The sequence below is a fragment of the Notolepis coatsorum genome (genome assembly GCF_963971535.1).
Source record: "Notolepis coatsorum genome assembly, chromosome: 18".
In the NCBI taxonomy this organism is placed as follows: domain Eukaryota; kingdom Metazoa; phylum Chordata; class Actinopteri; order Aulopiformes; family Paralepididae; genus Notolepis; species Notolepis coatsorum.
Genome location: NC_140182.1, coordinates 19,710,459 through 19,731,202, shown reverse-complemented (window position 1 = coordinate 19,731,202; position 20,744 = coordinate 19,710,459). Strand labels below are relative to the sequence as shown.

At 46.6% G+C, this 20,744-nt stretch overlaps 1 protein-coding gene across 1 annotated transcript in view; it reads left to right on the top strand.

Annotated features, from left to right (window-relative positions):
* Positions 1-19,980, top strand: part of vps9d1 (VPS9 domain containing 1) — a gene marked incomplete at its 5' end in the record, with an annotated part of 54,375 nt that extends 34,395 nt beyond the window's left edge. Inside the window, 5 exon segments of the mRNA XM_084335570.1 lie at positions 3,162-3,246; positions 12,412-12,422; positions 12,425-12,515; positions 15,673-15,789; positions 19,752-19,980. Of these exon segments, the coding sequence (XP_084191696.1) occupies positions 3,162-3,246; positions 12,412-12,422; positions 12,425-12,515; positions 15,673-15,784 (299 nt within the window). The 3' untranslated portion in view covers positions 15,785-15,789; positions 19,752-19,980.
* Positions 19,981-20,744: the final 764 nt, after the last annotated feature.

The following is a 20,744-nucleotide window of genomic DNA, read 5'->3' as shown; positions in this document are numbered from 1 at the left end:
CAGATAGTTAGCCGCAAAGTCAATGGGGTCGAGCTGAAGTTCAGTCAGCTTGTACAGACGGCCTGTCTTAAGACACAGATCATCAGCAGCGTGATGGAACACAATAATCTGATCTTTTCAAATCAGATTTGGGCCACTTTTCACATGTGGTACTGGATCTGGTGCACTGATCCCCAGTGTGCACAGTCAGATTGGAATTTGTGTGTTGTTGTTTTATTTCTTTACGTCACACTTGACCGCACAGGTCGCCATCACTCAGTGTCTGCAGTGGCAACAAGGGCGGTCAGTGAAGAGACGGCGAGATAATCAATTTAATAGATATTTAGGGAGATGCTTCCGTTCAAACTAGTGGTGTTCGGACAAATTGCTGAGTGGGGTCTGGAAAAAGAACTTTGCTGCAGTGTCATTTGTTGTGAATGTGCACATGCATGCAAGTCCTTCCAGATCTCCTTCACACCAGCGTCAGATATGGGTCACGAGTCGTACAAGCCGAGGCAGAAAGATCACATCTGAGCCAAAAAAAACATGTGAATTGAGCGTTAAAGGTTAGACATGCAGATTACATACCCTTGTAAAACAACAGGGCTTTTGAGGTGATGAAATCACTGCGCCCAGGCAGCAGTGGTTCGGCAAAATATTGTTCAGAGTATATATCTGCTTAGAAAACGTCTAATTATAATATTTTTTTGTCCACGTGGTAAATGCTCCGGTCACAACATGTTTACAGGAAAGTTTTGGAGTTGTATTTGGAGTGTATTTCGTGACTGTTGGGAACTAAGTTACGCTGGCACACCTACTTCCTAGGGGTGGGCGGGGAAATCGATACGTAGTAGTATCACGATACTTTGCGTGGCGATACTGTATCGATACAGGGACGCCAAGTATCGATATTTAATTATTCATTTTTTTCTTCTTTTTTTTTATAAGGAAGTTGCATTGTTCATTTCAATACCTGTAATAGTACAGTAGTCCACACACACACACACACACACACACACACACACACACACACACACACACACACACACACACACACACACACACACACACACACACACACACACACATGTGCATTCAGTTAAGTTGGAATATGACTGTATGACTGTAACAGTTCAGTTTGTCAGGTACATGCAACACAGATTACAGTGTTTACATCTGTCTGCTTGAGAAAATACCATGTTCTTCAATAAAAATGATTGAAGTGAGATGAACAGACTGAACTTTATTTTATTAGACAAAACATGTTGACAAAGTTTTACTTTGCAGTTGAAAAAAGGTAATACATTAAATTTGATCAAAAAAGAAATAAATAAATTCGCAATACTCAGCGTATCGCGATAAATTTAGTATCGCGACGCAAGTATCGCCATCGTATCGTGAGGTCTCTGTCGATTCCCACCCCTATTACTTCCAGTGAATGACGCTAAGCTATGCTAACGGTGCGGCTGTTCCCTAAGCCTAATGCATGCACAGATAAGAAAAGGGTATGTAGCTGCTTGTCTAACTCCAGGGTAGATGGCAAATAAGCTAATTTCCCAAAAAGTTGGCGTGTGGTCTGTAATGCGAAAGTATACAAACACTGTTCTGACTCTGCTTCCTGGGGCGCATGCCATGTCCTTTCATGAATATGGGCCATTCGTTTCTCAACCACATTTCAGACAAACCGAAGAGTCCTGTTTTACTGTGTCACTGCCTGCTCAGGAACATGGGCATCGGAAGGTGCTAATGTGGTAGAGCTATATGTCATAGTGAGGCAGAGCTCATTTAGAACAACTACAATGGGCTAGTAGAATTCCCCTTGTTAAGGACAGATTCTTAATTACAATGACGGCCTTATTGTTTCATTACTTTTGATATTCTGATTGGAAAACCGTTGATCATGTTGTTGTTGCTTATATTTGTTATTTATCAATGTTGGAGCCCCTTCTTTATGACAAAACGCCAATATTATACAATATAATGGCTCAAGCTTCAGTCAGCTTGGACAGAGCTTGACCCCATTGACTTTGCATTGACTTTGCGGCTAACTAGCTTGAGCTAGTTTGAGGAACAGCTTGGATCGTGCTGCTGGCGAGCTGCTAGGGCTGGACTTCTGGACTTGAACTTTGTGTTGCACTGTATCCATGTCCCCAACCACCGCACTTTCACAGTCTTATTGTTGTCTCACTGTTCTGTCCTGTCTTGCACTTTACTTAAAATTATTTATTTACTGTTGTATTGTTCTAAATTGTGAAAAAGTATGCACTGTAATGTCAAAACACGTTCCATTTTGTACCTGTATGAAATGGCGAATAAAGTAATCTGAATCTGAATCTGAGAAATAATTCTACCGATCATCATCATTGGTAAATAAGAAATGGGGCTAGGGACTTCCAAAAATCGGAACTATCCTTTTAACCCTCAGAGACTCGCGTCTACACCCCCCAGAGCTGTAGCTCTGTTTTGAAGCTCGAGGGAAGATACTGGTATCAGACTAGACAACCTTAGGCATCCTTTGGTACCAACTAGGGCTGCTTCACGATTATTTTGATAGATATTGGAATCACGATTATTAAATACTTGTATGTGGCATCTACCTGCTTTCTCCCCATAAAGACCCCCCCCCCCCCCCCCTTTGAAAAAGACAAAAATGGGTCTGTGGAGGGTCTCCTAAGGGTTAATATCAGTGATAATGATTCTGAAGAAGGTATCAATGATAATGTATCAATAACTGATACAGATCAGTGGAATGTTAGGTGCATTGCTACGGCTATAATTGACTTCTAGTCAGGTGCGTTGCATGGTCAAGCGGTTCCGTTGCTAATATGGCGACTAAATAACAAGTATTTACCATAATGTGACTAGAAACAAGCAAAGTAGTTGCTAAAATGTCAAATCTTCCATCATTTTCCTTAAAAGCTAAATGTCAGTGACTGATCTAAGGAAATGATAGAAATAAGGTTTGCGATAGGGATTACAAATAGGGATTGCTATTTTTTCATCTACACAATTTCATTGAGCTGTAATCAACACAACTATTCGGTGTCCTCTGATGACATCACAGGGGGGAGATGTTAAAATTAATCAACTCTCGATAACTGTCGAACTAAATGAATGAGTGCAAAACAGTGTAGAAGAGCCTTGGGATACGGGCCCCTAATCTGTGTGCTGTTGTGTTGCAGTTCGAACGCTGCGGCTGATATGTGCCTGTGCCGAGGACTACAGGTGTCTCCACGAGGTCGACTCCACACCCAAAACAGCCGCCATGTGAGTAGCATCCACAGCCTGGTGATGCATGGATTGACAGGCAGGCAGTGTCCCCATCCACAGTAGCAGCCACAACACTCACACATAAGCACCACACCCCCTCCCCATATATATATAGATATATATATACACACACACACACTCTTCCCACCCCCAAAATACACCTAGTTAGGACCTATCTATGTATCTGTCTGTTTGTCCGTCCAAGAACAAGGAAAGTACTTCCTGAAGTCTAGAGGAAGCACCCAAACATAATTTCCGAAGGCCTCCTTGTCCTCCTTGTTACCTTGTCAGACCTCATCAGGACTCAGTTGGGCCCAACACAGCAGGGGGGCTATCCCCGGGTCCACTCTGCTCTGACGCCCCCCCCCCCCCCCCCCCCCCCCCACGCCACCCCCTCCCCCCGCAAGGCACCTCCTCTTCCTGGCGGGGGCTTCAAAGTGGGTCGCCCCGTCTGGGTTTGGAACAGTGCCAGGACCCTGGCGGGGAGCTTGAGCAAAGGGAAAGCATCTTGGCAGAGTGATGCAGAGAGAGTCGGACAAGAGGTTCTACAGGTCATGGAGCCCAGACACGGGAACATGAAGCACACACTGTGGTTCCCAGCAGAACCCCGGTCTGTCTTTAGTTAACATATTTTTTTTTTTTTTTAAGATTTATTGTTTGGCGTTTTTATCGCTTTATTTCTACTGGGCAGTCCAGTAGGGAGAGACAGAGGAGGAATGGGAGACAGAGTGGGGGGAAGACATTCGGCAAATAACGACTGGTTCGGGAATCGAACCCGGGTCGGCTGTGTGGTTCGCCACTGGGGCGCCCTAGTTAACATATTCTATCCGATTAATTTTTTCTATAAAAAACGGCATTTATCCTTTTAAATGAAAAATAGTGCTTAGAAAAGTACTTGAAAGTCCTTGAATTTCATTTTGTAATGTCTGTGGGAACCCTGAACCCCTAACTGCTCCCAATGAGCAGGTTGGCGCCTTGCATGGCTTAGGATTTAAGCGCTATATAAATGCAGTCCGTCCAGTTGTTTCAGTTTCATGTGCGAAACAGTGTTGTCGACATGAGGATAGGATAACACGAGGACGTTCTGCATGTTGATATCACGGACAGCGACAGCTAGCATGGAGGGGGGATGGTTCTAGGACGCTGGAGCTGACGTTAACCATCCAGCCTTCCCGAGGTGTCGTGGGCCTAACCAGTGAAGGGAGGTGCCCACTTGATGACCCCGGTTGATGTGCTGGTTCTCACTGTCCATCTATCCGCACGTTGTGTTGTGGTGGCCATTGCGGGCCACGTGGTAGGTAGGGTTGGGCATCGTTTGGATTTGAACGATTCCGGTTCCGATTCTCCATATCGATTCCTGTTCTGAACGATTCTCGATTCCGATTCTTTGAGGTGCAGGTCACGGCTTATTATGCAGGAGAATTTTTTTTTTTTTGAAAATGTTTACATTTTTTTCATACTATTCACATTTTCAGTTGACTTGATACAGTTTAATTTGGTTGCTGTACTGTAACTAGGGTATTAATTAACAAAGTACATTTTTTTTTAAGAATCGAAATGCAGATATGTTACTTCCGGTTCCAGGAAGTTAGGAACCGGTTCCTAATTAGAACCGGTTTTCGGTGCCCAACCCTAGTGGTTGGGTAGGTAGCATCGGCATTGGTCTGTTGAAGTTGGCACTGTTGTTTGGGCCTTATGGGCCACGTTAATACATCTGTGTAGTGTGTAGTTCCATGGTGTAATTTTTCGGCAATGGGAGTGGGTTTCTTAATTGAGCGCTTATCCTTGTCATTAGGACACAAGTATCTTTTGTTTTTATGAATTACACTTACATTATAGAACAATTTTACCCTCATCTGTCCTTGTTGGTCAACTGGGGGACTTTATGAATATTAATTAGTGATATACAGCATTCTTGGGAGGAGTAATTTGGTGTGGGGAGGGGGGTTGAATTAAGTTGACCTCAACAATTGTTGGATAATAGGCTTTTATTTGAAAGGAAGGATGACTGGGATCATAGTGCAGCATGAATAGGAGTGTTTACACGCTTATACAGTATATAAACTCAGAGTCTGCTGTCTTGGGGCTTCAAGCTAAGATTAAGTTAAGTTTTAATAGCAGCAAAACCATGAGGTATGTCACCAACATTTAAGAGGCTGTTTCTACACGCAACATGATGTGTGTGTGTTGCATCAGATTACACCCTCAGGCTTTATAAGTGTTTTCAGTGGATGTGGGCATGTGGGCACACTAAAGCAAACCGCCAAACCGCCAAAATCTCAACATCCGTGAACCTCTCTCCGTTTGATTTCTCATCTTCCTTGTACGCCTCTCGTCAGCCTCTTTCTCTCTCTCTCTCTCTCTCTCTCTCTCTCTCTCTCTCTCTCTCTCTCTCTCTCTCTCTCTCTCTCTCGCTTTATTTTCAGGACAGATATTTTTTCTTTGTGTGGTCGGGGGCCTTCTCTCCTGTGGGTGGGGTGATGGGAGACGGCAGGCTGGAGGAGCTGAGCAGGTAGCAGCTCCTCCCAGTGGCTCATCCAGGAGAGTTGTGTGACGTTGATGGGTTATATATCGCTTTGGATAAAAGCGATATATAAAAATGCACCATTTTAGGAGGTCAAATTTACTATCATGTTCTGTGTCTCAAAATGCTCCCTTTTAAACCTAAGTTTTACATTACATTTTCTAGTGTAATGAGGTGTGTGGTTATTGAAAAAGAATGCACAATATGGGGGCTATTTACCCCACAAGGAAAAGCCGAGTTATTTTTCCATAACCGCACACCTGTATCATCCTGCTTATACCACAGTCACTTGCCAAAGGCAAAATAATATGTGACATTTACTCATATTTTCTACATTAAAATATAAAGTAATTTGTTATCCATGCTTTGCTCACTGCTGACTTCCTGCACCACCTTAGCAACTGCTTGACAACCACCTGTCACCTGACTGATGCCAGTGAGTGACAATGACCCAGAAAGCTAACTTTACGCTAACCAGCCTATGCTAACTTTGCCTATGGATAACCAAGGCAAAGCTGCCTCAAGTACAGTCATTGTTGCTGTTTGAATTTTCAGGACGATATATGCCATGATAACTGAAGAGATTATGCTAAATCAGGAATACATTTCTGCCGCACATATTTGATGTGGAAATTGTTAACGTAAAGTTAGCTTTCTGGGGACACTGACATGTCTGCTAGCATGCCAGCCTTTTTGTCAAACATACTGTCGGATCATAATTCACTGTTTGTTAACCATAGGCAAAGTGTCAGAAAGGCTTGGTAACATAAAGTTAGCTTTCTGGGTCATTGTCAATGCCACACTGGAGATGTTTTCCTTCAGGGCAAGCCAAACGAGCGCATCCATATACTGCTCGTAGCCGTGCAGTATATCAAGAAATAATTAACACCCCTCCAGCCAATCAGAATGGAGTATTCACCCAGGTCATGGTATAAGAAAGGTTAAACCTAACACCTCAGCTTCACAGAAGCGGGGCACGATTTCTTTACTAGCTACACCAGTTGCGTGCGAGCCCCGTTGTTGTAGAGCAGCAGGTATATACATTTCAACTGTGATTTACTATTTTGAATGTATGTCAGAGCTTATCAAATTACAATGTCCACTATATCCTAACAATGATGACGTCTCTTGGGTTTGTATCCATTTTCAAAGCTTTCTTATACAAGAGTGAGTTGTTTTTAACCGTGGATACAGAGGCCTTGGCTCCATATTATGTGAGAAAATGATGATTCATAATGGGCTGCCTTGCATTGCCTCTGGTACAATGAAACTGGGAGTGTATTCATTTTGAAAGTAATTTCTACATATAGTTTTTAAACTAGGTCATATTGTTTTTAAAGCCGCGCATAGAGGGGGGAATAAATAGACTTGCGCAAAAATGGAGGTGAGCCGCAGGAAGCCCCTGCACTGCAGGTGTACTGAGCCACAGGAAGCAGGTGTAGTGAGCCACAGGAAGCAGGTGTAGTGAGCCACAGGAAGCCCTGCAGGTGTAGTGAGCCACAGGAAGCAGGTGTAGTGAGCCACAGGAAGCAGGTGTAGTGAGCCACAGGAAGCAGGTGTAGTGAGCCACAGGAAGCAGGTGTAGTGAGCCACAGGAAGCCCTGCAGGTGTAGTGAGCCACAGGAAGCAGGTGTAGTGAGCCACAGGAAGCAGGTGTAGTGAGCCACAGGAAGCCCTGCAGGTGTAGTGAGCCACAGGAAGCAGGTGTAGTGAGCCACAGGAAGCAGGTGTACTGAGCCACAGGAAGCAGGTGTAGTGAGCCACAGGAAGCAGGTGTAGTGAGCCACAGGAAGCCCTGCAGGTGTAGTGAGCCACAGGAAGCAGGTGTACTGAGCCACAGGAAGCCCTGCAGGTGTAGTGAGCCACAGGAAGCAGGTGTACTGAGCCACAGGAAGCCCTGCAGGTGTAGTGAGCCACAGGAAGCCCTGCAGGTGTAGTGAGCCACAGGAAGCCCTGCAGGTGTAGTGAGCCACAGGAAGCCCTGCAGGTGTAGTGAGCCACAGGAAGCAGGTGTACTGAGCCACAGGAAGCCCTGCAGGTGTAGTGAGCCACAGGAAGCAGGTGTAGTGAGCCACAGGAAGCAGGTGTACTGAGCCACAGGAAGCCCTGCAGGTGTACTGAGCCACAGGAAGCAGGTGTACTGAGCCACAGGAAGCAGGTGTACTGAGCCACAGGAAGCCCTGCAGGTGTAGTGAGCCACAGGAAGCCCCTTGCAGGTGTAGTGAGCCACAGGAAGCCCTGCAGGTGTAGTGAGCCACAGGAAGCCCTGCAGGTGTAGTGAGCCACAGGAAGCCCCTTGCAGGTGTAGTGAGCCACAGGAAGCCCCTTGCAGGTGTAGTGAGCCACAGGAAGCCCTGCAGGTGTAGTGAGCCACAGGAAGCCCCTTGCAGGTGTAGTGAGCCACAGGAAGCCCCTTGCAGGAAGCCCCTTGCAGGTGTAGTGAGCCACAGGAAGCAGGTGTAGTGAGCCACAGGAAGCCCCTTGCAGGTGTAGTGAGCCACAGGAAGCCCCTTGCAGGTGTAGTGAGCTGCAGGAAGCCCCTTGCAGGTGTAGTGAGCCACAGGAAGCCCCTTGCAGGTGTAGGGTGTAGCCGCTAGGCTTTCTTGCTTGTAATGAAAGTATTCCCCGATGACACGTTTGCAAGTAGAAAGGGGCAGTGAAAGGGTTAACCTTCTGTGTATCGTCGCAGTGAAAGGGTTAACCGTTTGGTAGTGCGGCAGTGAAAGGGTTAAGATAACATATAAAGCCCGAAATAACTGCACAAATCCAGCCAGTGGGGCGCTGGCAGTCTCTCTGTGTCACACCAGAAGTGATCTTTAGGCCCTGCGGTTTGATCTTGCCCAGTAGGAGGTAATTTAGGAGCATATTATTTTGTTTATTTTCTGCTTTCCCATCTGGCAACGTCTGGCGTGTGTTTTTCTTTTCTCTCACTGTGGGTTCGTTACCGGCCCAGATGCTTTATATATAGTCCTCGTCTAAAAACAGGTGTCATCTCTCAGCGTGTGACGTTCAGAGGAAGCCGTTTTCGGTCGACGCCTGAATCGGGAGATAAACTACACATTTTTGACCAATACCAGGTTATAAATCGCACGTACTAGAAATCAAGTAGTCGAGGCCGTAATGTACATGTTCAATATCCCCCCGCTAGTCACTTATCTTGAGATGCTATATATATCAAAAGGGTTTATCCTGTGGGCGGCTGATTGGCGCAGTGGGCAAGGCGCTTGCCACTAACGCAGGAGACGCTGGGTTCGAGCCCAGCTCTCGGCGTTGCTACCGGCTGGCCGGTCGTTCAATTGGCAAGTGTTAGAGGGTGGGAAAGCCGGTGGGTGGGGATTGGACGTTGTGGACAGCGACTCCTACAGGTCGGTTTGGTGACGCCGGTGCGGCGGAAACAGGAAGTATTGGGGGCAGCGTGAGCCTCCCCCGTGTTACTCCTCGCCACTGAGAGTTCGAGCTGCTGCGGTGAAAAGATGCAACAGGCTGCCTCCTCGTGTACCGGAGGGGACATGTGATGCAAGGCTTCTGTCCTCACTACACCGACCTGTGGGAGGCATAGTCTTCAAGACAGGGGAGGGAAGGATTGGATACTACGAAAAATTGGGATGGGAGGAAAATAGAAAATGTGGAGAAAAAGTAGATAAAAAAAAAAGGGTTTATCCTGTGAAACAAATCAAATAATTTAAATATTTTCCTATTTCTTTTTATTTTTTGTAATCTTTTCCCCCGGGTTTTCACATCCCTCCTTTCTTCTATTGTTCCAGGCCGCGCGGGGAACCGGCATCCCTTTCTCCTGTCCCACGCGCACTGATAACTTCCCTTCCTCTGTCGGTCCTGATAATTCAGTTGTTTCTGCGCGCGGTTCTGCTGCTGTTACAAGACCTCTCCTCTTCATCCTTCACTGAGTGGGATAGAGACCGAATAGTGAGGCCGGGGTCTCGTCCCCGTCACTGAAATTGGTCATTCAGACGTGTGGAATGCCATTGTAACCTTGGAATGTCAAGAAACCCGTTCCTTGCCGGGGATTGTGTCTGATTGGCGTGTGTGTGTGTGTGTGTGTTTGTACGTGCATTTACATTAAGTGTGATTGTGTCTACTTGCGTTTTGTGTGTGTGCTTCTACATGTATGTGTCTCGGTGTGTATTCTGTGTCTAGGCATGAGGAAGTGTGCGTGTGCATTTTACAGAAGTGGATTGGGTAGATTACCATGCGGTGGAGTCAGTGTGTATGTGATGTATGTTTTGGGAGGTCCGAGTCTCCTGTATAGTTGCATGAGCCCCATGACTGCGTCCTCCACACACCTCCCTGAACCTGCGAGCGGCGGTCCCCTATCTGGTTACATCAGACTGGGTCAGACTGAGTCCCCGGCCAGCAGCCACCTAAAGCTTCTCACGCGAGCGGAGCAGAGCAGGGGGGGAAGCGGTTCAGCCCCTGCGTGTGAGCAGTGATAAACAAGGGTCAGTGTCTGCGCCAAGCGGAGTGGCTATCTAGACCTCATCATTGGTTGGGCCGCCCGTAATTTGTCCTCCCAAAAGATCTCTGGGAAGGGAGAGGGAGAGGGAGAGGGGGGGGGGGGCTTTTTTAATTTTTTTTTATCAATTCCATCTCTGAACACAACATCTCCCATTTAGAGCAGGATTTGATTTGGGGTCAAGCGGTTGGTCCCTTTGGCTTAGGCCCCCGCATCACACCCTGGACACGTGTCTCACTCTTTTATTTAATTCCTCACTGTGTGTGTGTGTGTGTGTGTGTGTCTCTCTCTCTATCGCTCTCTCTCTATCTCCATCCCTCCTCTTCTTCTTTTTGCACTTGCAATGCACTTCTATGACCGGCAATGTCTGACTCGCACTCACTCACTCACTCACTCACTCACTCACTCACTCACTCACTCACTCACTCACTCACTCACTCACTCACTCACACACTCACACACTCTCTCACTCGGACTCTCTCTCACTCGGACTCTCTCTCACTCTGACTCTCTCTCTCTCTCTCTCTCTCTCACACACACACACTCACACTCTCTCTTTATGACACACTGTTTCTCTCACTCTGACACTCTCTCTCTCTCTCTCTCTCTCTCTCTCTCTCTCACACTCACACTCTCTCTTTCTGACACACTGTTTCTCTTTCTGACACACTGTTTCTCTTTCTGACACACTGTTTCTCTTTCTGACACACTGTTTCTCTCACTCTGACACACTCACTCTCTACATCTGAATTCCTTGCATCATGTACTATAAGGCTCGTACATCATACTGTTGGAACTTCACTGTTCAGTACATGGAGCGCAGTATGTGTGACATGATGCTACATACAATAATAATATTATTATAGATGCCTGATAACCTGGGGATGCAGGTCCTCTAAGTATATTACATTATGGACCCGACCTGCACACCCAGCTGTTTTCACTCGCTAGCTGTGTAATAATCACACAGACGATGCTTCAGTGGCCGGCATGGTGTCACAGTCGTGACCAGAGGCATCGTGTTTCCAGGCCGTCTGTCCCTCGGGAACACAGCGGTGTCTCAGGGACGCCTTGAGAGAATCTTTTCAAATTTGTCACAAATGTCCCCTTGGACTCGAGGATAAACTGGTTAGATTTTGTTGGTGGGGCGGCTAAGTGGCGCAGTGGGCAAGGCGCTCGCCACCAACGCAGGATATGCTGGGTTCGAGCCCAGCTCTCGGCGTTGCTTCCGGCTTGGCCGGTCGTTCATACTAACACAATTGGCAGTGTTAGGGGTGGGAAAGCCGGTGGGTGGGGATCGGGCGTTGTGGACAGCGACTCCTACAGGTTGGTTGGTGCGCCTGCGCAGCAGAATCAGGAAGTATCGGGGCGGCGTGACCCTCCCACGCGTTACTCCTCGCCACTGAGAGATCGCGCTGTACAGGTGAAAAGATGCGACGCTGCCTCCTCGTGTACCGGAGGGGACACGTGATGCAAGGCTTCGTCCACATTGCAGCCGACCAGTGGGAGGCATAGTCTAGCACGTTCGAGACAGGGGAGGGTAGAATTGGATAATACGAAATTGGGATGGGAAAAAAATTTAAAAATGGGGAGAAAAAAGTAGATAAAAAAAAATTTGTTGGTCAATGTCACTGAAACCTCACGAAACGAGTTTTTGACCTTAACTCAATTCATACATTAATGATGACAAAGTTTCTAATATAGGATCAAATTAAGTGATGACATTTCATATCCAAAGGTCAACTTTCACTGTGACATCATAATGTTCTGCAAAAACACTTTTCTGGCCATTATTCAACGCTATATTGTGACCATATTTCACATTTTGGCCAAACATGTGAACACATACACGGAATCTGAAGCTGGCCATCCCAACACATCACCTAACCACCCCAACACATCACCTAACCCTTACCACCCCAGAACACCACCTAACCCTAACTACCCCAACACATCACCTAACCACCCAGAACACCACTGTGAGAAAGTATTGCTGTTCTCATGAAGCACTGTGGAACCTGGTTCTTGTATTTAAAGTGCTTTGTTGGACAGACTTGACCCGTCCAGTTGTTTCCCAGCTGGGCCGGGGACTTGAACCCGCAACCTTCCCTATCACCAGCCCAGGGCCGCTCCTCACGAGTCGTCCTTGTGTCTTTCCTCTCGACAGCGGTGCTGATGACTGCTGCCCATCCTGTCCTACGTGGCGCTGCGGTGTCAGTCCCCTCAGCTGCTCTCTGAGTGTGTTGCCCTGGAGGAGTTCATCCACGAAGGGTGAGTCTCATGATGGAGAAACCACCAATATCACTCAGATTCACGTATTATTGTCCTTTGAAAGAATAGAGCACTGTAGAAAACTATACAACAATGCATAATATTCAAAACGGACACAAGTGCACAATAACATAATACACATTAAAGGGGAACATCACCCATATTAATCCAATATATTATTTCTGTGGCCTAGGAAGGTTCAATTAATATATGTGAACATGAGACCAAGATCTAGTAAGTAAGACTCAAATGTCATCAGGTACAAGGTCTGACAATGAACCCACAGAACTTTTGTAAAAATCTTTCATACCCGAACAAGCTTTTTCTACAGTTCTCTGTTTCAGTGATTACTCGGAACATCCCTCAATAATATTTTTGGACCGTGTTCGCCCTTAGGATTAACCTGTTCCCCTTTTTAAAGCCATTAAGTAGGCCTGCTCAGATCTTCAACTTAGCGTTTCTTAACTTGCCAGCTCTTCTCCCTACAGTCCTAGTATCAAGATGTTGTTTGCGTGTCAGCGACAACCACACCCGACAGAGATCTGCTTTCAGCCGTAAAAAAAAAACAGTCACAACCCAGCCTGGTTAGATTAATTGGATTGGTGGTGACCGGGGCAGAGGGGGGGGGGGTGTATGTGGACATATTTCGGTTTGGTCTAGTTTTCCTTCGCTGTAAAAATACAAATAAAATCCGACTTTCTGTTTATGCAGCTCAGTGTTTTGGAAGCCGGAGAGCAGAGGGCAGAGGATTGGTTTGATTGTGGGGTCGAATCTGTACCGTGATTGGTGGACCGAGTTGTCAGTCACGGCACTGGAGATGTACTGTAGTTCACCCCCCCCCCCCCCCCCCCCCTGACCGCAGTGTGTTGCAGCTTTGATAAGACATGCTTTATCTCTGTCTTCTGTTCTCTGTCTCTCCTACTCTCTCTCTCTCACGCTAACATGACTTAGCTCTGTTTTCCAACACTTTATTTCCTGTCTCTCCTTCTCTCCCCCTGCTCTCTCTCCCCCTCTCTTTGTTTATCTCCCTCTCTCTCTCTCTCTCTCTCTCTCTCTCTCTCTCTCTCTCTCTCTCTCTCTCTCTCTCTTCTTATTCTCTTTCTCATTCTCTCCCTCTCTCTCTTTCTCTCTTCTCTCTCCTTCTTCTCTCTCTCCCTCTTCCTCTCCCTCTTCTTCTCTTTCTCTCTCCTTCTCTCCTCTTTCTATCTATCCTTCTCTCTCCCCCTTTTGCTCTCCCTCTCTCCCCTCTCTTTCTCCCTCCCCTCTATCTGTTTCCTCTCTCTCTCTCTCTCTCTCTCTCTCTCTCTCTCTCTCTCTCTCTCTCTCTCTCTCTCTCTCTCTCTCTCTCTCTCTCTCTCTCTCTCTCTCTTTCCCCCCCCCCCCCCCCCAGACACACCTCACTCAGGCTGGTCTCCTGGCTCTGGTTTCTCTCGTGTCTTGCTCTCATAGCCCCACAGTTCACCCAGAGTTGACCGGAGCTCCATTCCTCCTCCTTCCTTCTTTTGTTACTTTTTATTATTTTAATATATTTCAAAATACAAACGTATAAATGAAACCAGTTAAAAAAATATAAAAACACTTCTCCCACACACACCCCTCTCCTCCCTGTGGCGCCCACCCCCCCCCCCCCCCAATATGTAGGAAGTGGACGAAGAAATACATCAATGACATAATTAAAATACAATTGGTACATCCTCCTTCCTGCTCTCTTCTCTCCTCCTCCTCCCTGCTCTCTTCCTCTCCTCCTTCCTTCTCTCTTCCTCTCTCCTCCCTGCTCTCTTCCTCTCCTCTCCTCTCCTCCTCCCTGCTCTCTTCCTCTCCTCTCATCCTCCTTCCTTCTCTCTTCATCTCCTCCTCTCCCTTCCTTCTCTCTTCCTCTCCTCTCCTCCTCCTCTCTTCCTCTCCTCCTCCCTGGTCTCTTCCCCTCCTCCTCTTCCCTGCTCTCTTCCTCTCCTCCTTCATTCTCTCTTCCCCTCCTCTCATCCCTGCTCTCTTCCTCTCCTCTCATCCTCATTCCTGCTCTCTTCCTCTCCTCTCCTCCTTCCTTCACTCTTCCTCTCCTCTCCTCCTCCCTGCTCTCTTCCTCTCCTCTCTTCCTCCCTGCTCTCTTCCTCTCCTCTCCTCTCTTCCTCCCTGCTCTCTTCCTCTCCTCCTTCCTTCTCTCTTCCTCTCCTCTCCTCCCTGCTCTCTTCCTCTCCTCTATCACTCCCTGCTCTCTTCCTCTCCTCTCCTCCTCCCTGCTCTCTTCCTCTCCTCTCATCCTCATTCCTGCTCTCTTCCTCTCCTCCTCCCTGCTCTCTTCCTCTCCTCCTCCCTGCTCTCTTCCTCTCCTCTCTCCATTCCTTGTTCTCCACATATCTCTACCCCCCCCTACTCTATGTGTATACACACAGTGGGCTCTGATGGAGATAAGATAAATTACAGAAGCATCTTGTTTTCAGAGCAGCATTTCCTTTGTACCGTCTCTAGTGTGCGGAGGCCGGTCGGTCTCTTGCCCTCTGGGGAGGATCATGAGATCTGAGCTGATTCTGATGACTGCAGCGAAATGAATGAATGAATGAAATATCTCCTTCGACTCCGACTCCTTCCGTGACACTGTGGACAGTGAGGAATGCCGGACCAGGTTTTATCATCTGAATGTTTGGGGAAGTGACCGCTGAGCCGAGGGTTCTGCAAGTGGAATGTTTGGGATGCCGGTCAGCCGATCTGTCTTATCGGTCTTTCTATCGCATCAGAATAGCAGTCTGTTTACGTGTGTCTGTCTGTCCCAGGTATCCTGTGTCCAGTAGGTCCACCTGGTACGCTTGTTTTATAGTCTCTCGTCAGTGAGAGTTGGTTATAGTGAGGCTGTTGCACTGCCAGCCTCCTCTGAAACTGAGTCATTGTTGTTTTGGTGAGTCAAAAAGTCTAATTGTGCTTCCGTGGTACAGTTACGCAGGAATAACCTGTGTCAACTGACTGTACAAATGAGTCTAACCCTGGCGCTACCTATTCTGCCTGCACACCCCCCCCCCCCCCCCCCCCGCTGCTATCTGCATTTTGAATTTAAACTGGTTTACTGTGCCCCTCTTTTCCAGCTATCTGAGTGGACCAGCTAACTGTCCGTCTCTTTTCCAGCTATCTGAGTGGACCAGCTAACTGTCCGTCTCTTTTCCAGCTATCTGATTGGAGAAGAGGGCTACTGTTTGACCTCTCTGCAGAGTGCTCTGTCATACGTTGAATCCCTGCACACAGGAGGCTCCCATCTGGGCGCGGCCAAGCTCCCCTGAGACAGGTAAAGGAATGTCTTTTTACCTCTGCCAAGTTATGTCTATGAACAAGAAGCAACAACATTTGCTGTGAACATTCATGACCGCCAACGGCAGATCAAAGAGGGGCGTCCGGGTAGTGTAGAGGTAAAGCACTCGCCTACGACTGCAGATACTCAAGTTCAAATCCCGGTAGCGGTACTTCTGGCTCGGTCAGACGTTCCTATGAACGTTGTCGCGAATGGGAAGCCGGTGGGGTCTGAGTCCTGGTCGTTAGCAAATGGCAACTCCTACTGGTCGGCCTGTTCGCTGGGGAGGGGGATCTGGGGGAGGTCACGTGACAAAGATGAAGCCAGGTATTCAGTGCAACCAATCGTGTCAACCCATCAACCTGTGGCACAACCAATCATGTGATATTTGGACAGATTGCAGACAGGAAGAGGTCTGAACCACTGCGAACAGCAGCGAACTGCTGCCTAGAGTTCACGCTGGAAGGCTGAACTCGCCACAAAAAGAAAACCGCACTTAACACTTTCGCGGCCAACCACGTATATATACGTTATTGGGCGCCAACGGTTAACGGCCAAAAGCGTATATATCGTTTTCCCTTTTTTTCTATTTTAATATCCTATTCAATGTCAGGGACCTGTATGTTGCCGTTAAAAGGCATACTGGGACTCCGAAGGTGCAGTACCGGCCAGATCCTGATAGTAGGCAGTATCGAGAGTGCAGTAAACCCTGTTCTAGACCGGGTGCTACTTTTAAACCGCTCCGGGCGCACTTTTCTAGTAATGGGAAACCTAGGGCTTCACTCGATCGCATTGAATCGTTTTCGGGACCCCCGATCCATATGTTGTGGTGGGTTATGTCGTGGACAGATGGACATAGGATGGACCAGATGGCAATCAAATAATTGGAATATTCTTTTTGGAATACCACGACCACAGGTAAGGACAATCTGACGTCAATTTCAGTTTGTCGTGCAAGGTTATCATACCCATCCTCCTGATTGGCGTGTGTTGTGGTAATAACAAATGACGTTACTGGCAATCAAATAATCAGAAACGACCCCCCCCTCCCTTTCATGCATTCATGATGAAACATAATACCTATTATATAGATTTGATTTGGAAATAGTAGCGTGTGCAGGGACGAAACGCCAATGGTTTTAGTAGAATTCACGTTGTGCCCTATAACCAGCCTCTCAGGAATTAGCCCATATCATTCCGAAATTATACTTATATTCACCACGGGATAACGCGTGAACGTATTCATGAAACATTTTATTCTTTTTTGCATCTTGAACAGAAGATAGTTACTGTCAAATGACCATGGTATTGTATCCATAGCTATAATATAAAATATAGATTTAGCTCTACAAACAAGGTGACGCACAGTGAAACCATGTAATGGAAACCTGGCCCAGCTAGAGCTAGATGGGTAAATCGAATGGCCGCAAATGAGTTAACTAAGGCTAATGCTTTAGACAGAGTTGATTGGGTTGTAGCTGGATGGCCTGTCTGTTGGGCCCCAGAGCCATTCTCCCACAGCGTTACTCAACAGGACAGGGAACTGTACATTCATAACATGTGACGTCCTCAGGCGGCCTGCCCCAAAACTCCCAGTGACATAATGATACCACACCAACCCAACAGTTGACTTACTAGAGCGCCTGCACTCCTCAGAGCTGCCAGGTCACTGGGTTCGAGACGGGACAATCCGGCGATCTGGGTATTTCACGCTGCAATAACACATTTAAATTAAATGTCAAGTGTCGTATGTTGACGATGATTGTACATATGATTTTGCCTTAGTTATGGGTGCACTCGTGGCGAGATATCGGCCAGATTTACAGCCAGCTAGGCCATCCAAAGTGAAAATCATACCTACTGCATCTCTGCAATAAAAAAAATGCTCCTCTCTGAAATTGCTTTGGATAAACTTAAATCACAAGTTGTCTCAACTTATATTTTCAAGTAACGTTGTATTGGCTTCAACTAAATCTGAGTCGAATCAACTAAATCAGAGTTTAATCAACTACATATGAGTGATGTAAACTTGATATTTAATAGCCACTCTTAATTGGTTGATTCAACCACAAAAAAACCAATGCAGTAACATATGATGGAAACTGGACTCATTATGTGTCAAATCCAACTTATGTAACATTATGGAGACTTTCCAACCACAACTTAATTTGCTCCAAATACCATTTTTGTTTTCATCTGAACCCCTGCCCTTGCACTAGTGTCCCGACATCTGAACCCCTGCCCTTGCACTAGTGTCCTGAGACTCCTGACATCTGAACCCCTGCCCTTGCACTAGTGTCCTGAGACTCCTGACATCTGAACCCCTGCCCTTGCACTAGTGTCCTGAGACTCCTGACATCTGAACCCCTGCCCTTGCACTAGTGTCCTGAGACTCCTGACATCTGAACCCCTGCCCTTGCACTAGTGTCCTGAGACTCCTGACATCTGAACCCCTGCCCTTGCACTAGTGTCCTGAGACTCCTGACATCTGAACCCCTGCCCTTGCACTAGTGCCCTCACTGCCCTGACATCCCCGCTAAGGCCGTCACCATCAGTGTAGCTTCACATTCTCTTATGCATCAGACTGAGGTTAACTTGTTTTGCCATATGGGACAAACCAGCCAGGAGTGAGCAGGTTTTCCATTGAGTTGAGTTTATCCAAAGCATTTTACAATTTGTTCCTCACATTTGACCCATTCACTCACACATTCACTCACACATTCACTCACACATTCACTCACACATTCACTCACACATTCACTCACACATTCACTCACACATTCACTCACACATTCACTCACCGACGGCAGAGGCAACCATGCAAGGTGCCAAGCTGCTCATCGGGAGCAATTAGGGGGTTAAGTGTCTTGCTCAAGCACCCTTCGACGCGCTGCCCAGGAGAAGCGGGAATCAAACCGGGAACCTCTGGATTACAAGACGGCTTCTCTTATCTCCCATACCACTGTCGCCCCCTATATATATATAAGCCCATTATTTCAGAGCCTTGTCCTTTGCACCGCATGCAGCAGTATCACTTTGGTTCGGACCTGGCATTAAGATTGGATCTGGGTGATCTGACCGGTTCTTCTAATGCCAGGTGTGAAGTGTGAACACACTGAGATTCCATCGCTCGAACCACATTCAGAGGTGGTCTGCGTCACATTTTGTTAGCAGTGTTCAGTAGGGATGGGTACCTTTCACATTTGAACCGATACGGTACCGGTACCTGTGAATCGATACCGGTACCCAACGGTACCTTTTTTCGGTACTTTAGTCTAAAAAAAATGTATTTACCTACCTCAGTCGCGAAAAAAGAAATCCTAACTTCAAATAACTACAATTTCGACAGTTTTCGGCTTGCCATTGCTCCAACTGCTTTGTTGTTGAATCAAGTCAAATCCTAGGTAAGCATATATTGTGCGTGTGAACGTTGACATGAAAATAAAAAAGGTAAAAAAAAAAAAAAAAAAAAAAAATCGGTATCTCACTTGAATCGATACTCGGTAGTACCGACGTGTTTCGGTTCAGTACCTCAAAAGAACCGAATTCGGTACCCATCCCTAGTGTGAACACAAAAATGCACACTGTGCCACTCGAGAGGCCACATTCTAAAGCCAGGCGTGAACAGACGTACTTAGGGCTGGTGGTCACTTGTGGTCGGATCACCCAGATCTGATCTTAATGCCCTATGTATGACCAAAGGCCTGTCTGAACAAATGTGTTTTTAGTTGTTTTTCCTTTTTTGATCTTGACATGTCATACGCGACTCTCGCCATCAGATTATCATTTTGAGGAAATGTGATACCAATACCCTATTTTAGCCTGGTATCCAATATCGGAGTCACACAGGGAGACCATGGTGTGATTGAAATAGAATTGTTTTATTTGTATTGGTGGTGTGGTGGTCCGTGATGATCTCCTTGGCCCACCTTTTCCACGATGCATGCTTTGTGTTTCAGCGTAGCTGCAGTGTGGCGAGTCCAGTGCGTCGTCATCCCCTCGCGGCTGAGTTACAGAACGGCCGTAGCTGAACCCGCGGTCCTGCAAACGCACCAGATCCACCAAACCCACAGACGGTATATACCCACCAGATGTACTATATTATACCCGAAGAGCAACTCTTTCAATTCTTTTACATCGGTTATCATTTCAACAACGCACCAAACTGAACCGCATGGACCGATGGTCGCTTACCGCGGGGGACGGTGCCAGTCCCTGGGACACTGGCGGGCAGCGGCGCCCAGGCTTTTAACGATGGATTTTTATTGAGGAAAATGGGATTGAATCAATTCCACAGTTAATGTTAAAACAGGACGTCAAGCGTTTGCTGTTTTTTGGTTTTATTTTCTCCTTTTTACTGAGAAATACAGTAGAGTGATGATGTCTATGGGAGCAAACCTGAGAGATACCCATTTAGAAGGTTTTCCTTGGCGTGCATGGAACAGGAGAACACCTAGACTGAATATTAGTGGAGAACCTTAGTTTATTATCATATATTTTTCTTGTTTTAAAAAGATGCTCCGATGACCAGGAATGGCTTGGGCTTTTTTTCTTTTTTTTCTTTTTATGCATGGAACTTTTACAATAATGTGAATGCGTATATTGGGTCAACATTATTTTTTTGAGGTATTTATTGAAGAGTGTGTGTGTGTGTGTGTGTGTTTTAAGGGAGAATGAATAGGCAAAATCCATCCAGGCTAAAATGAACGGCATATTTTAAGGTAGACTTTAAAGGTAGAATCCGCAATGTTGTCAAACGGTGATCTCTAGGCAAAAGATGACGACAACTCCAATCCACACGCCGGACCAAAACAAAGCGCTATACCAACCCGGGGCTCTTTTGCCTAGAGGCCTCCGTTTGACGACATTACAAATTATACTTTTAAAGATATTCTTTCCATTTTAGTTATTTTTATGTACTTGGTTAAAGGAGTTAAACGATAACAATGACT